Below are 16616 nucleotides of genomic sequence, written 5' to 3'. Positions count from 1 at the left end.
GGAAAGGTTGTGGTAGATGTGGGCCATCACAGGTGAGTTCACAGCTCTTCCACTCTGAACAATGGGGCATGGAAAGGTTAACACAAGCTCCTCTCTGATTCCATTCGCCAATAGTAAGTGGGTCATACTTGAATTGTGGTAGTAATATTGTCCCTGGACGTTGGCACCGTAGAAAACACATTACAATTATACATTGACAAAATAAATGTTATTTTATTTAACTTTTATTTAAATATGAAAACATGTCCTTTATACTGCAAAACTATTTGTAAGTATTGTAGAACATACTGGGGGCTAGCTAATTGGCATGTAGAGGTGTAGTGACATGTATTGAGTAGATAGATACATAGACATTTATATTAGTTTGAATAACATCAAGTAAACAAAAAACAATGCATTGTCTATATAAATAACCCAAAGTTTGACCAGCACAAACTCAAGTAGAATATGTATTTTTAATTCGCACATCAATTAAGTTCAAAGCAGACATCCAAATACATTCATAAATGACGAAAATAATAAATCTATTTAAGACAATTTAATAAACATGTTTATCGTTTCAAAGTATGTATATCACCAAACAAAAGTTGCTTAGTAGTAAAAAACAAAAAAACAACCAAACTAAATGGTGAAAACTGATCATCACACCATCTCTATCTGATACATGTTGTCTACTAACTAACTCATTCCCACAGAGAACTGATCATCACACCATCTCTATCTGATACATGTTGTCTACTAACTAACTCATTCCCACAGAAAACTGATCATCACACCATCTCTATCTGATACATGTTGTGTCTACCAGCTCATTCCCACAGAAAACTGATCATCACACCATCTCTATCTGATACATGTTGTGTCTACCAGCTCATTCCCACAGAAAACGGATCATCACACCATCTCTATCTGATACATGTTGTGTCTACTAACTCATTCCCACAGAGAACTGATCATCACACCATCTCTATCTGATACATGTTGTGTCTACTAACTCATTCCCACAGAGTAGCACACAGTCAAGTCAGACTACATTGTTTCAACGCAAGAAGCCTCGTAGGATATTCAACCCTAAGGGCAAATCCAAGGTACTCTCAATATCTTTAGAGTAAAAGCTAACAAAACACAACAAAAAACTGTCAAGATGCTCACTGATCAGTAAATTAACGAGAAGCTAACATTCTATAACACGCTCTTTCCTCTGCACAGTTCTCTTACAGTGAGAAACAATAGGATCCCAATAGTGTGCTACGCTTTCTTAAATGTTATCAAATTCACTGTTACAACTTCCTTTATGAGATGAGAAGGAAGTGATGGAGACTTTAATCTTAGCTTGTTTGAGAGAACTGATGAGGCTTCTCTCCTGTATGTATACATTGGTGTGTTGTTAAGCTGCTCTGATCAGAAAAACTATTTCCACAATCAGAGCAGGAGAAAGGCTTCTCTCCTGCATGTATACGCTGGTGACATTTTAAGGTATCCAATCGGGTGAAACTATTTCCACAATCAGAGCAGAAGTGAGACTTTGTCAATATGTATTCGCTGGTGACATTTTAACTTTTCCAATTGGGAGAAACTCTTTCCATAGTCAGAGCAGAAGTAAGGCTTCTCTCCTGTGTGTGTTCTCTGATGAACTGTTAGCTCAGTTGATGTTTTGAAGCACTTACCGCAGTCAGAGCAGGAGAATGGCTTCTCTCTGTGTATTAGTTGGTGACTTTTTAACTTATCCAATCGGGAGAAACTCTTCCCACAGTCAGAGCAGGAGTAAGGCTTCTCTCCAGTGTGCACTCTCTGATGAATTGTCAGAGCTTGTGATGTTGTGAATCTCTTCCCACAGTCAGAGCAGAAGTAAGGTTTCACTCCTGTGTGTGTTCTCTGATGAACTTTTACCTCAGTTGATGTTTTGAAGCATTTACCACAGTCAGAGCAGGAGAATGGCTTCTCTCTGTGTATTAGTTGGTGACTTTTTAACTTATCCAATCGGGAGAAACTCTTCCCACAGTCAGAGCAGGAGTAAGGCTTCTCTCCAGTGTGCGCTCTCTGATGAATTGTCAGACATTGTGATGTTGTGAATCTCTTCCCACAGTCAGAGCAGAAGTAAGGCTTCACTCCTGTGTGTGTTCTCTGATGAACTTTTAACTCAGTTGATGTTTTGAAGCATTTACCACAGTCAGAGCAGAAGTAAGGCTTCTCTCCTGTGTGTGTTCTCTGATGAACTGTTACATCAGATGTTGTGGTGAAGCATTTTCCGCAGTTTGAGCAAGAGTATGGCTTCTCTCCTGTATGTACACGTTCATGTACTTTTAAGGTATCCAATCGGGAGAAACTCTTTCCACAGGCATAGCAGAAGTAAGGCTTCTCTCCTGTGTGTGTTCTCTGATGAACTTTTACCTCAGTTGATGTTTTGAAGCATTTACCACAGTCAGAGCAGAAGTAAGGCTTCTCTCCTGTGTGTGTTCTCTGATGAACTGTTAGATCAGATGTTGTGGTGAAGCATTTTCCGCAGACAGAGCAAGAGTATGGCTTCTCTCCTGTATGTACACGTTCATGTACTTTTAAGGTATCCAATCGGGAGAAACTCTTTCCACAGGCAGAGCAGAAGTAAGGCTTCTCTCCTGTGTGTGTTCTCTGATGAACTTTTACCTCGGTTGATGTTTTGAAGCATTTACCACAGTCAGAGCAGGAGAATGGCTTATCTCTGTGTATTAGTTGGTGACTTTTTAACTTATCCAATCGGGAGAAACTCTTCCCACAGTCAGAGCAGGAGTAAGGCTTCTCTCCAGTGTGCGCTCTCTGATGAATTGTCAGAGCTTGTGATGTTGTGAATCTCTTCCCACAGTCAGAGCAGAAGTAAGGCTTCACTCCTGTGTGCACTCTCTGATGAACTGTCAAAGCCCTTGATGTTGTGAAGCTCTTCCCACAGTCAGTGCAGGAATACGGATTCTCTCCTTTGTGTATTTTTAGGTGTATTTTTAGCTTTGATAGAAATGGGAAAATCTCCTCACAATGTGGGAGGTGGTGAGAACTCTTAGCTCTGTGATCTTCCTGCTGTTGCTCTCTGGATGTAGAGAATGTCTCAACATGGTCTCCTGTGTGAACAACATCAGAAGAACCAGTCAGTGAGATATACATATGACTTCATATAAAGTGCATTTAGAAAGTATTCACACCCCTTGATTTTTTCTACATTTTGTTGTGTTTCAGCCTGAATTTAAAATGGGTTGAGTCATTAAATTGAGTCATTGGCCTACATACAATATCACACACATACAAGGGCATGGATTAGAGGTTGACCGATTAATCGGAATGGCCAATTAATTAGGGCCGATTTCAAGTTTTCATAACAATCGGACATCGGTATTTTTGGACACCGATTTGGCTAATTATTCTTATTATTTTTTTACACCTTTATTTAACTAGGCAAGTCAGTTAAGAACACATTCTTATTTTCAATGACGGCCTAGGAACGGTGGGTTAACTGCCTTGTTCAGGGGCAGAACGACAGATTTTTACCTTGTCAGCTCGGGGATTTAATCTTGCAACCTTACGGTTAACTAGTCCAACGCTCTAAACACCTGCCTTACATTGCACTCCACGAGGAGCCTGCCTGTTACGCGAATGCAGTAAGAAGCCAAGGTAAGTTGCTAGCTAGCATTAAACTTACCTTATAAAAAACAATCAATCAATCAATCATAATCACTAGTTAACTACACATGGTTGACGATATTACTAGTTTATCTAGCGTGTCCTGCGTTGCATATAATCGATGCGGTGCACAATTGTGAAAAAGGACTGTCGTTACTCCAACGTGTACCTAACCATAAACATCAATGCATTTCTTAAAATCAATACACAAGTATATATTTTTAAACCTGCATATTTAGTTAATATTGCCTGCTAACATGAATTTCTTCTAACTAGGAAAATTGTGTCACTTCTCTTGCAACAGAGTCAGGGTATATGCAGCAGTTTGGGCCGACCTGGCTCGTTGCAAACTGTGAAGACTATTTCTTTCTAACAAAGACAGCCAACTTCGCCAAACGGGGGATGATTTAACAAAAGCTCATTTGCGAAAAAAGCACAATCGTTGCACGACTGTACCTAACCATAAACATCAATGCCTTTCTTAAAATCAATACACAGAAGTATATATTTTTAAACCTGCATATTTAGCTAAAAGAAATCCAGGTTAGCAGGCAATATTAACCAGGGGAAATTGTGTCACTTCTCTTGCGTTCATTGCATGCAGAGTCAGGGGATATGCAACAGTTTGGGCCGCCTGGCTCGTTGCGAACTAATTTGCCAGAATTTTACATAATTATGACATAACATTGAAGCTTGTGCAATGTAACAGGAATATTTAGACTTATGGATGCCACCCGTTAGATAAAATATGGAACGGTTCTGTATTTCACTGAAAGAATAAACGTTTTGTTTTCGAGATGATAGTTTCCGGATTCGACCATATTAATGACCTAAGGCTCGTATTTCTGTGTGTTATTATGTTATAATTAAGTCTATGATTTGATAGAGCAGTCTGACTGAGCGGTGGTAGGCACCAGCAGGCTCGTAAGCATTCATTCAAACAGCACTTTCGTGCGTTTTGCCAGCAGCTTTTCGCAATGCTTGAAGCATTGCGCTGTTTATGACTTCAAGCCTATCAACTCCCGAGATTAGGCTGGTGTAACCGATGTGAAATGGCTAACTAGTTAGCGGGGTGCGTGCTAATAGCGTTTCAAATGTCACTCGCTCTGAGACTTGGAGTAGTTGTTCCCCTTGCTCTGCATGGGTAACACTGCTTCGAGGGTGGCTGTTGTCGATGTGTTCCTGGTTTGAGCCCAGGTAGGAGCAAGGAGAGGGACGGAAGCTATACAGTTACACTGGCAATACTAAAGTGCCTACAAGAACATCCAATAGTCAAAGGTATATGAAATACAAATCGTATAGAGAGAAATAGTCCTATAATTCCTATAATAACTACAACCTAAAACTTCTTACCTGGGAATATTGAAGACTCATGTTAAAAGGAACCACCAGCTTTCATATGTTCTCATGTTCTGAGCAAGGAACTTAAATATTAGCTTTTTTACATGGCACATATTGTACTTTTACTTTCTTCTCCAACACTTTGTTTTTGCATTATTTAAACCAAATTGAACATGTTTCATTATTTATTTGAGGCTAAATTGATTTTATTGATGTATTATATTAAGTTAAAATAAGTGTTCATTCAGTATTGTTGTAATTGTCATTATTACAAATACATTATTTTGATTTATTATTATTATAAAATAATCGGTATCGGCGTTGAAAAATCATAATCGGTCGATGTTACGGATACAGGTAGTGTGTATCCTGTATTTGTATTTCTTTTCTCTCCTTCTCCTCCTCACAGGTGACAATCATCTCTCCCCAATCAGTCATCAATCAGTCCCCAAACAGAAGTCACCTGCTCCTCTTCCCTCACCCAATCACAGTCCCTTTCCCTTGGTTTAAAACCCCAGTCAAGTGCAATATCTCGCTAGCTCATTCTCACTCTGAGATCAATCTTTGTGTTCATTCTCTCAATTGCTCTTGTGTCCAATCTCTATCGCCGTGTGTGTCTCTCTCTCTCTGTATTGATCTCTTTTGTTTTTGCAACTACATGTCACATTTGTCCGGTAATCCTGTGAGTATTGTTTTGTTGTTTGGTTGTTTGTTTGGTGGGAAAAGGGGGTACCAAGACAAGTCGCCCATGGGCATACATTACCCGTAGGAATACTGTGTCTAAGTACCCTAGTTAGAACTGGGCGGACCACCCTCTGTATTTTTGGTTAGTTAGCTAGCTGTTGTGGAAATAGGCTAGTCTAGGTTAGGGGTGTTTTGGATTATTGTTTCTTTGCTTGGGTCCAGCTCAGCCCCTTTTCTCACACCCCTTTACCGTGTGTTTAAAATAAACCTTTTGAGTTTGACGGTAGATTTCAGTTGTCTGTGGTTTTTGGTTCTCACTGTTACATGTCACGATTATAATTTGCATGATTTATGTTACGGGTCTCGTATCCATCCCCCCTAGACTGCTGGGCCAAAGGGATTCGTAACAGTCGACCTCTACCCATAACGCTAGTGGAGCATCCCATAACGCCAGCGGAGCAGCCCATAACGCCAGCGGAGTAGTCCATAACGCCAGCGGAGTAGCCCATAACGCCAGCGGAGTAGCCCATAACGCCAGCGGAGTAGCCCATAACGCCAGCGGAGTAGCCCATAACGCCAGCGGAGTAGCCCATAACGCCAGCGGAGTAGCCCATAACGCCAGCGGAGCAGCCCATAACGCCAGCGGAGCAGCCCATAACGCCAGCGGAGCAGCCCATAACGCCAGCGGAGCAGCCCATAACGCCAGCGGAGCAGCCCATAACGCCAGCGGAGCAGCCCATAACGCCAGCGGAGCAGCCCATAACGCCAGCGGAGCAGCCCATAACGCCAGCGGAGCACCCCATAACGCCAGCGGAGCACCCCATAACGCCAGCGGAGCACCCCATAACGCCAGCGGAGTACCCCATAACGCCAGCGGAGTACCCCATAACGCCAGCGGAGTACCCCATAACGCCAGCGGAGTACCCCATAACGCCAGCGGAGTACCCCATAACGCCAGCGGAGTACCCCATAACGCCAGCGGAGTACCCCATAACGCCAGCGGAGTACCCCATAACGCCAGCGGAGTACCCCATAACGCCAGCGGAGTACCCCATAACGCCAGCGGAGTACCCCATAACGCCAGCGGAGTACCACATAATGTAAAATAAATAAATAAAACATGGTGAAGATAGTAATTACACTTTGGATGGTGTATCAATACACCCAGTCACTACAAAGATACAGGCGTCCTTCCTAACTCAGTTGCCGGAGAGGAGGGAAACTGCTCAGGGATTTCACCATGAGGCCAATGGTGACTTTAAAACAGTTAGACCGAGGATGGATCAACAACATTGTAGTTACTCCACAATACTAACATCAATAACAGAGTGAAAAGAAGGAAAACTGTACAGAATAAAAAATATTCCAAAACATGCATCCTGTTTGCATTAAGGCACTAAAGTAAAACTGCAAAAAATGTGGCAAAAATAATTAATTTAAAATCCTGAATACAAAGCATTATGATTGGGGCCAATCCAACACAACTATACATGGAGGTGGCTGCATCCTGTTATGGGTATGCTTGTCATCGGCAAGGACTTGGAAGTTTTTTGTTTCTTGATAAAAAGAAACGGAATAGAACTAAGCACCGGCAAAATCCTAGAGGAAAACCTGGTTCAGTCTGCTTTCCAACAAATACTGGTATACAAATTCACCTTTCAGAAGGACAATAACCTAAAACACAAGGCCAAATATACACTGGAGTTGCTTACCAAGACATTTAATGTTCCAGAGTGGCCTAGTTACAGTTTTGACTTAAATCATCTTGAAAATCTATGGCAAGACTTGAAAATGTCTGTCTTGCAATGATCAACTTGATAGAGCTTGAAGACTTTTTTCCCAGAATAAATGTGCAAATATTGTACAATCCAGGTGTGCAAAGCTCTGAGAGATTTACCCAGAAAAATTCACAGCTGTAATCACTGCCAAAGGTGCTTCTTCAAAGTATTTACTCAGGGGTGTGAATACTGTGGTGGTTAATTTCTTTACTATCAAATGAGGAGTACAAAACTTATCACACAAGTCAGAGTTACACTTAAACTAAATCTTTAAATCACTTATTAATAAGGGAGCAGGTTAATACAACACACACATAAAAAGTGAATGGATTGAGTGCTCTACGATAATGATGGCTGGTCATGGCTGGTTGACAAATTCACACTCAGATGATTCATTGAGAGCCCCGAGACAAAAAAACATGTTTTGCCTGTCATTATGGGGTATTGTGTGTAGATGGCTCAAAAATCTATTTTTAATTTAGGCTGTAACAAAATGTGGAATAAGTCAAGGGGTATGAATACTTTCTGAAGGCTCTATACTGTACAATACAAAAGGGGAATACAACTATTCTAAAAGTGGACAACAGCTGATTGCAAAAAAGAGTGAAAATTCAGACCCATATAATCCTCCACTCACTATCACAAGGGTTAGTAACTACACAGACTCACTTCATATCATCCTCCACTCACTATCACAAGGGTTAGTAACTACACAGACCCATTTCATAGAACTTTAAAACACTGGCAGTTTGTCTACTTCACTTCTTTAGTCTACTCTCTGAGCACTCCAGATAGCCCAGTGAATAAAACAAATGCTGGCAATACTGGTGTCAAACCATTCAAGTCTCAGTAGCATGAAATAACATCTACCTTCTCATGAAACAGTTCTACTGCAACTTTTCATACACAGTGGAAAGTTGGAATGAATAACACAAGTTTTGTGCAGTCTGGTGTTCTTCAGGGATGTGATGTCAGAATGACAGAATTCACAATAGCAACAGACTGGGTCATAACTTATGGAGGTCTAACTTATGAAGGGAACTTATAGTTAGATAGAACCTGCTCTTACCATGATTAACAGATTTCCCAATCTTTTCCTCCTCTTCTTCATCTTTAATGTTGACATTCAGCTCCAGTGTTTGACTGCAGTCTTCCAGCTTCACTGATGCCATCTCTGGGTCCTGCAGTGCAAACTGGACTCCACTGTCACAATCAGGACCCAGTGACTTTAGGTTTGGACTCAGTGTGGAAGGAGAGAGGGAGGCTGGGTTTGTCCTCACTGTTGATGTTACTGGCCTCAGACTTGACCTGAGTCGGCCTGAAGTAATAAAGAGAAACGTACAAAAGTTGTCTTTTAGTTCTGGCATATTAATTTGAGATGTTATAAAGCAGTTATGAATGTAACGTTCTGCGGTCGGAAAGGAATCCTTCAGTAGCGTTTGGACACCACGTACATTACCACTCATCAGTGCTGACCAATCGTAGGTTTGTGCAACCAGCTTCTCCTTTACATTCAGTGGAGCTAGGACTTGTTTGATGGTGTTGGAGAGGCCAACACCAGTTTTGTCCTCCTCTACAAACACCTCTCACACACACTGTTGTCTGGTGTTGGAATCAGCTAAACTTTGAACATTGAGATATTAAATAAATGATAGAGACAAAGCCTTGAATAGAAAGAGTTTGTAAAAAGCCAGAAGGCTTTGGAATGTGTTTGATGGAGGAGAGGAGAGCGTTGTGTTGATATAGGGAAGACAGATGGATATCTGCGGGTCAGGAGGTGAGGGTTCAGGTCAGTTCCCCTTAAGGGAGTAATCAGGGTTGCTATCTGGTTACCTTCTTTCCTGTGGAGCCATAAACTGTAAGGAAGAGGAGTGTCTTAATTAGGATGTATATAAACTATGATGTCTGAAATGTTTTGCGGTCTGATTTCAGCTGCACAGAACCTTTGGGAAAATTAAACTTGGTTAAAGCTTCTCTAGTGTCCGTGAGTTATGTACTCTGAAAAATAAGAACCTAACAGTTGGCGTTGTCAACAGGAGAATTGAACCCTGTGGCACCCCCCACAGAGACTGCCAGAGGTCCGGACAACAGGCCCTCCGATTTGACATACTGAACTCTATCGGAGAAGTAGTTGGTGAACCAAGCGAGGCAATCATTTGAGAAACCAAGGCTGTTGAGTCTACCAATAAGAATGTTGTGATTGACAGAGTCGAAAGCCTTAGCCAGGTCGATGAATACGGCTGCACAGTAATGTCTCTTATCGATGCCGGTTATGATATCGTTTAGGACCTTGAGCGTGCCTGAGGTGCACCCATGAGCAGCTCTGAAACCAGATTGCATAGCGGAGAAGGTACGGTGAGATTAGAAATGGTCGGTAATCTGTTTGTTAACTTGGCTTTCAAAGACTTTAGAAAGGCAGGGTAGAATAGATATAGGTCTGTAGCAGTTTGGGTCAAGAGTGTCTCCCCCTTTGAAGACGGGGATGACCGCGGCAGCATTCCAATCTATGGGAATCTCAGACGATATGAAAGAGAGGTTGAACAGGCTAGTAATAGGGGTTGCAACAATTTCGGCAGATAATTTTAGAAAGAGAGGGTCCAGATTGTCTAGCCCGGCTGATTTGTATGGGTCCAGATTTTGCAGCTCTTTCAGAACATCAGCTATCTGGATTTGGGTGGGGGAGGTTTGGGCGAGTTGCAGTGGGGAGCGCAGGGCTGTTGACCAGGGTAGGGGTAGCCAGGTGGAAAGCATGGCTAGCTGTCGAAAAAATGCTTATTGAAATTCTCAATTATTGTGGATTTATCGGTAGTGACAGTGTTTCCTAGCCTCAGTACAGTGGGCAGCTGGGAGGAGGCGTTCTTATTCTCCATGGACTTTACAGTGTCCCAGAACTTTTTTGAGTTTGTAATACAGGATGCAAATTTCTGTTTGAAAAAGCTTGCCTTAGCTTTCCTAACTGCCTGTGTATATTGGTTCCTAACTTCCCTGAAAAGTTGCATATCACCGGTGCTATTCGATGCTAATGCAGAACGCCACAGGATGTTTTTGTGCTGGTCAAGGGCAGACAGGTCTGGAGTGAACCAAGGGCTATATCTATTCCTGGTTCTACATTTTTTTGAATGGAGCATGCTTATTTAAGATGGTGAGGAAGGCACTTTTAAAGAATAACCAGGCATCCTCTACTGACGGAATGAGGTCAATGTCCTTCCAGGATACCCGGGCCAGGTCGATTAGAAAGGCCTGCTCGCTGAAGTGTTTTAGGGAGCGTTTGACAGTGATGAGGGGTGGTCGTTTGACTGCAGACCCATTACGGATGCAGGCAATGAGGCAGTGATCGCTGAGATCTTGGTTGAAAACAGCAGAGGTGTATTTGGAGGGCGAGTAAGTTAGGATGATATCTATGAAGGTGCCCGTGTTTACGGATTTGGGGTTGTACCTGGTAGGTTCATTGGTAGTTTATGTGAGATTGAGGGCATCAAGCTTAGATTGTAGGATGGCCGGTATGTTAAGCATGTCCCAGTTTAGGTCACCTAGCAGCACGAGCTCAGAAGATAGATGGGGGGGCAATCAATTCACATATGGTGTCCAGGGCACAGCTGGGGGCAGAGGGTGGTCTATAGCACGCGGCAACAGTGAGAGACTTGTTTCTGGAAAGGTACATTTTTAGAAGTAGAAGCTCGAATTGATTTGGTACAGACCTGGATAGTAAGACAGAACTCTGCAGGCTATCTCTGCAGTAGATTGCAACACCGCCCCCTTTGGCAGTTCTATCTTGGCGGAAAATATTATAGTTAGGGATGGAAATTTCAGGGTTTTTGGTGGTTTTCCTAAGCCAGGATTCAGACACGGCTAAGACATCCGGGTTGGCAGAATGTGCTAAAGCAGTGAATAAAGCAAACTTAGGGAGTAGGCTTCTAATGTTAACATGCATGCAAGGCTTTTACGGTTACAGAAGTCAACAAATGAAAGCACCTGGGAGTAGGAGTGGAGCTAGGCACTGCAGGTCCTGGATGAACCTCTACATCACCAGAGGAACAGAGGAGAAGTAGGATAAGGGTACGGCTAAAGGCTATAAGAACTGGCCGTCTAGCACGTTCGGAACAGAGTCAAGGGAGCAGGTTTCTGGGCACGATAGCATAGATTCAAGGCATAATGTACAGACAAAGGCATGGTAGGAAGAGAGTACATTGGAGGTAAACCTAGTCATTGAGTAATGATGAGAGAGATATAGTCTCTACAGATGTTTAAACCAGGTGATGTCATCGCATAAGTGGGAGGTGGAACAACATGGTTGGTTAAGGTATATTGAGCAGGGCTAGAGGCTCTACAGTGAAATAAGACAGTAATCACTTAGCAGGACAGTAATGGACAAAGCATATTAATATTAGGGAGAGGCATGCGTTGCCAAGTGATCGTATGGGTCCAGTGAGTGGTTGGCTGGCTGGGGACACGGCGATTCAGACAGTTAGCAGGCTGAGGCTAGCAAGCTAGCATAAAGGCCTTAGAGGGACATCGCGATGGGGGAAAGTCTGTTTTTGCCTCCCCGTGTGGTGACGTCGATAGACCAGTCGTGGAATTAGTAGTGTTCCAAGTAGCAGAGGGGTCCAAGTCCAATTGGCAAAATGGGTATAGTGGTCCAAGAAATTGGCCGATGGATCAGCTAACAGTCCAATACACTCTAGATAGCTAGCAGGCCACGGTTAGCAGAATGGGCCTTCAGGGGACGTCGTGCCTGAGGGGCCTGTTGGGATCCTCGGGCAGATTATGCCGGTATTCCAGTCGTGAAGGATCGGCGGGGTTCCGTGCCCCATACCGGCAGTAGAAGGGGTCCGGATATTGTAGCCGAGGAGTGGGCTTCAGGAGTAGCCCAGGAGCCTTAGCCGGGAGATGGGTCTAGCATGGGCTAGCTCCAGGCTAGTTGGTGCTAGCTCCGGGACGGAAACGTTAGCCAGGAGTAGACAACCCGGGTTGCAGTTAGCTAGCTGCGATGATCCAGATGAAAAGGTTCAGAGTTTGCGGTAGGAATCCGGGGATATGGAGAGAAAAATAGGTCTGGTATGCTTCTGGTTTGAAACGTGTTGTACGAACTGGCGAGAGCTTTGCGAGCTAAAGGTTAGCTGATGACCTCTAGCAGTGGTTAGCTGACTGATAACTGGTAGCTAGTTAGCTAGCTTCAGTTGAGGTATTCCAGTTCGGAGGTAAAAAGAAATACTTTAGAAAAAAAACGGATCCACACCAAATTGGGTGAGGCGGGTTGCAGGAGAGTATTTTGAAGTTGAGGTTTAGGAAAAATATTAAATAGAATGCGAAGAAAAATATATAAAAAGATATATACATGGGACGAGAGAAAAACGTCTGACTACTACGCCATCTTGGATACAGTTAATGGGTTAATGCATCATATGATAGAGGATAGAGTCACTTGTCACGTTCATATGCATGGCACAGTGGAGATGCATGTTGCACAGGTCAGATAGGCTAGTAGCATGGGGAAATATTGTCTAGAGACGCTTTTTTCCAGGGCAGATTAGGTTTATAAATTGACTGGCCGGGCAGTGGGACAGCGGATGTGATAAATCTAATGGAACTGTTAACAGCCATAATGCGTGGATTGTGGTGATAACTCCTTGCTATCAACCAATCAGCACCCAGGATCCAAACAACTCGTTTAATAATCTGACAAAGAGATTGGTAAATGATAAAACACCCCGTTATAACATCTGGTATAAAGACACTTATGTAGCATGTAATAGGATAGGACATAAGTTGTCATGTAGACTGTGTAATAGCAGTTGTTATTAACAGTAGACATTAGCGCATGACAACAGGATAAACAGTCATCTATAAACACCCATTATAAACTACTTTCATAAGATTTTATGCCGTTACTCATTACTGTTGTTATATAGGGGTTATAAAAGGCTTTATAAATACATGACTAAGGACACCTACAGTAAAGTGTTACCCCAACTTCTCCTGATCGAAAAGCATTGTAGAGAATTGAAATTTGAATGAGTGTATTTCCTGAATTGACTGGAATTCAAATGGAATTGACAGCAACCCTGGCAACTACACGGAGTCATTTCATAGAACTTCAGAACACTGGCAGTTTGTCTACTTCACATCTTCAGTCTACACTCTGATAATTCCAGATAGCCCAGTGAATAAAACACATGTTGACAATACTGGTGTCAAACCATGCAGATCTCATTAGCATGAAATAACATCTACCTTCTCATTGAAACACTTCTATAGCAACTTTCAACGCACAGTATGAAGTTGAAACGAACAAGTCTGGAGATCTTCAGGGATGTGTGAGTCAGATAAATTTAACCTAGCAATAGACTAGGTCATAACTTATGAAGGTAGAACCTGCTCTTACCATGAGAAAGAGATTTCCCAATCTTCTCCTCCTCTTCTTCATCTTTAATGTTGACATTCAGCTCCAGTGTTTGACTGCAGTCTTCCAGCTTCACTGATGCCATCTCTGGATCCTGCAGTGCAAACTGGGCTCCACTGTCACAATCAGGACCCAGTGACTGAAGGTTTGGACTCAGTGTGGAAGGAGAGAGGCAGGCTGGGTTTGTCCTCACTGTTGATGTTACCGGCCTCACACTTAATCTGAGTCGGCCTGAAGTAATAAAGCGATACGGACACAAAAGTTATTTTCTTGACAGTTCTGGCACTTTCTTTATTCTCTAAAAATAAATTACATTTGTTCAATTATCTCATTTCAATAGATCAGGTAGTTAAGCATTGACAACTCAACATTCATTCCCATTAGACACAAAGTGCACACTTTAAATTACACAACGTAAGTGCACTTAACCTATAGTAGATTTCCTACATTTACATAAATTACAAAAAAAAAAACATTTCGTACAAGGTTGCAGTTTGTTTTGATTTTATTGGGATATATTTTACTTCTCATTTGGACTAATCTTCCAAGAGTCCTTAAAACATTAAAAACACAATTTATAATGCGATCACATTTTCACATATCACTGTTACAAAGAGACATAATACACTGACATATTGACCAGATAAATACTCTTAACAGTCTGAAAAGTTGGATTGATTCTACCGAATTTATATATTGAAAGGTTTCTGGTTCGCTCAGACAATCATTCCATTTCGTTATTGCTCTGAATCTAAATGTTATTTTGCCTATTTCTCATTTCTTTCTGGATAACACAGATTGTGGACAATCTATTCCTGGTATTGACTGAATGTCTGTCTCTAACCAACTGAATACTGTTGTGAATGGAGTTTGTCCGTTTTAAATGGTGTGCATTGTGAAATAAGCATGTTTTTTTCAGTTATCTTGTTGATTGATGACCAACCAAGAGCATGGTGCATGCCTACAACAGAAGAACCATATATCCACCATAAAACAATCCTTGCTTCTTTGTTCTGTTCAATCTGCAGCCTCCTAACTTGACTTGCTGATGCACGTGCCCAGACCACAGAACACTAGTTCACCTGACTCCCAATTAATGCTTGGGTTGTTTGCTTAATAATCTAACCTGGTAGATATTTAACTATCCTTCTGATCATGCATGCAATTTAGGCAGCACTATGTACTATGCTCCTGAATAACCATGTCTTCACTGTATTAGTTCACCTCACAAAAATCTATTGTATTTCCCATTTGTCACAACATAGTAACAATCATAGATAAAGATGGAAACACCTGAATGTCTGAATATTGTTACACAAGTAAATATAAAATAATAATAAGTGAACGCGCGCTGCCTGCACTGAATGCAGTTGACGTAGACAGAAGGGGAGCCGCCATTTTACCATCCCGTGAATTTTACACAAAACCATTAACGAACTCAAATCACAAATAAATTGATTTTTTAAATTAAATTAACTTTACTAAATGATGTTCATTCACTCGGCCAAACCCAAAGTCTCTAACTATGTGGCATAAATAGTTATAGTTATGTGACACAAAAATTACACGTAAAACTTTTACCAAACGTGATAATAACTAAAAGGATGTGTTACCCAGCACGTTATGACATGTTCTTTCGATATTACAAAGTTTAAACGTGCTATTACATACCTGTATTAATACATGTGAAACTGACAAAATATATCGTCTTTACCACACAGTTCACTCGCCTTCCCGGAACTTCCTGTTCCACCACTGCAACAGAAGCAGTGTTGCCAACTCTTCAGTAAGGAACGTAGCTATTGGCTGTCTTTTAAAAACATTTTAAATCAATACAGGAAGTACATGAGGGAACACAAGTATATATGAATAATATACAATGGATAATTGGGCTAGGGGGTACAATTTCACATTACACAAGGACCTTAAGGGACATACATACAGTTCAATTTATTTTTTTAAGTTAAGAAAATGTGTTTTTTTTGTTTGTAAATTTTCATTTGTGAATATGACATTTGGCCAAAAGAATAATGAAATTAATTACATAAATATGTTTCAGCTTATTTCTATCATAGGTAAAGACTCCAAGCAGTACATCTCTCCACAATAGTGTAAGATCTTCATAAATGTGTTCAATTATAAATCTACTGAGGTCTTGCCACAATTTTCTTACATGAATACAATGCCAAAAAAGATGCAACACTGTCTCTGGGTGGTCACTAAAAAAGGAGCAATTTGAGTTGATTTTTTCCTTAAACTCCTTCATATAGTGGTTGGAAGGATAATATTTATGAATAATTTTAAAGGAAACTTCCTTAATTTTGTTAACAAGTAGGTATGTGTGTGGCAACATCCTAACTTTTTTCCAACAGATATTATCAATAAATCCATTCCAATAAGGCATGACATATCGCTCTGTTGTTGAATGGACCTAAAGAGAAACAAATCTTTCCTACTGATGAGTCAACAGGGTCAACAGAAGGTAGGCTCTGAGGGTCAGGTCTTGACACGTTCCTGAATAATAAAGCAACACCTGAGGGAATGGCATCTAAAACAATTGCAAAATCTTTAGGTGTTACAGGGACCTTGTAAAGTGATAAGAATTCCTTATAACTGAGTAAAAGACCTTCTGCATTTACCAGTTGGCTCACCAATAGGATATAATTTACCAATTGGCGCACCAATAGGATATCATTTACCAGTTGGCTCACCAATAGGATAACATTTACCAGTTGGCTCACCAATAGGATATAATTTACCAGTTGGCT

General features: G+C 41.4%; 1 protein-coding gene across 1 annotated transcript in view; it reads right to left on the bottom strand.

Moving 5' to 3' along the window:
• Nucleotides 1–436: 436 nt before the first annotated feature.
• LOC106592870 (uncharacterized) overlaps nucleotides 437–16616 on the bottom strand; it is a 61209-nt gene continuing 45029 nt past the window's right edge. The window contains exons 7-10 of the mRNA XM_082963310.1: nucleotides 15520–15629; nucleotides 13831–14079; nucleotides 8518–8766; nucleotides 437–3089 (exon numbers count right to left, since the gene is read on the bottom strand). Of these exons, the coding sequence (XP_082819436.1) occupies nucleotides 1507–3089; nucleotides 8518–8766; nucleotides 13831–14079; nucleotides 15520–15629 (2191 nt within the window). The 3' untranslated portion in view covers nucleotides 437–1506. The remainder of the gene's footprint in view (nucleotides 3090–8517; nucleotides 8767–13830; nucleotides 14080–15519; nucleotides 15630–16616) is intronic.

The sequence above is a fragment of the Salmo salar genome, chromosome 17 (assembly GCF_965601325.2).
Source record: "Salmo salar chromosome 17, fSalSal1, whole genome shotgun sequence".
NCBI lineage: Eukaryota > Metazoa > Chordata > Actinopteri > Salmoniformes > Salmonidae > Salmo > Salmo salar.
The sequence above is the reverse complement of the archived record's forward strand: the minus strand, read 5'-3'. Positions and strand labels throughout refer to the sequence as shown.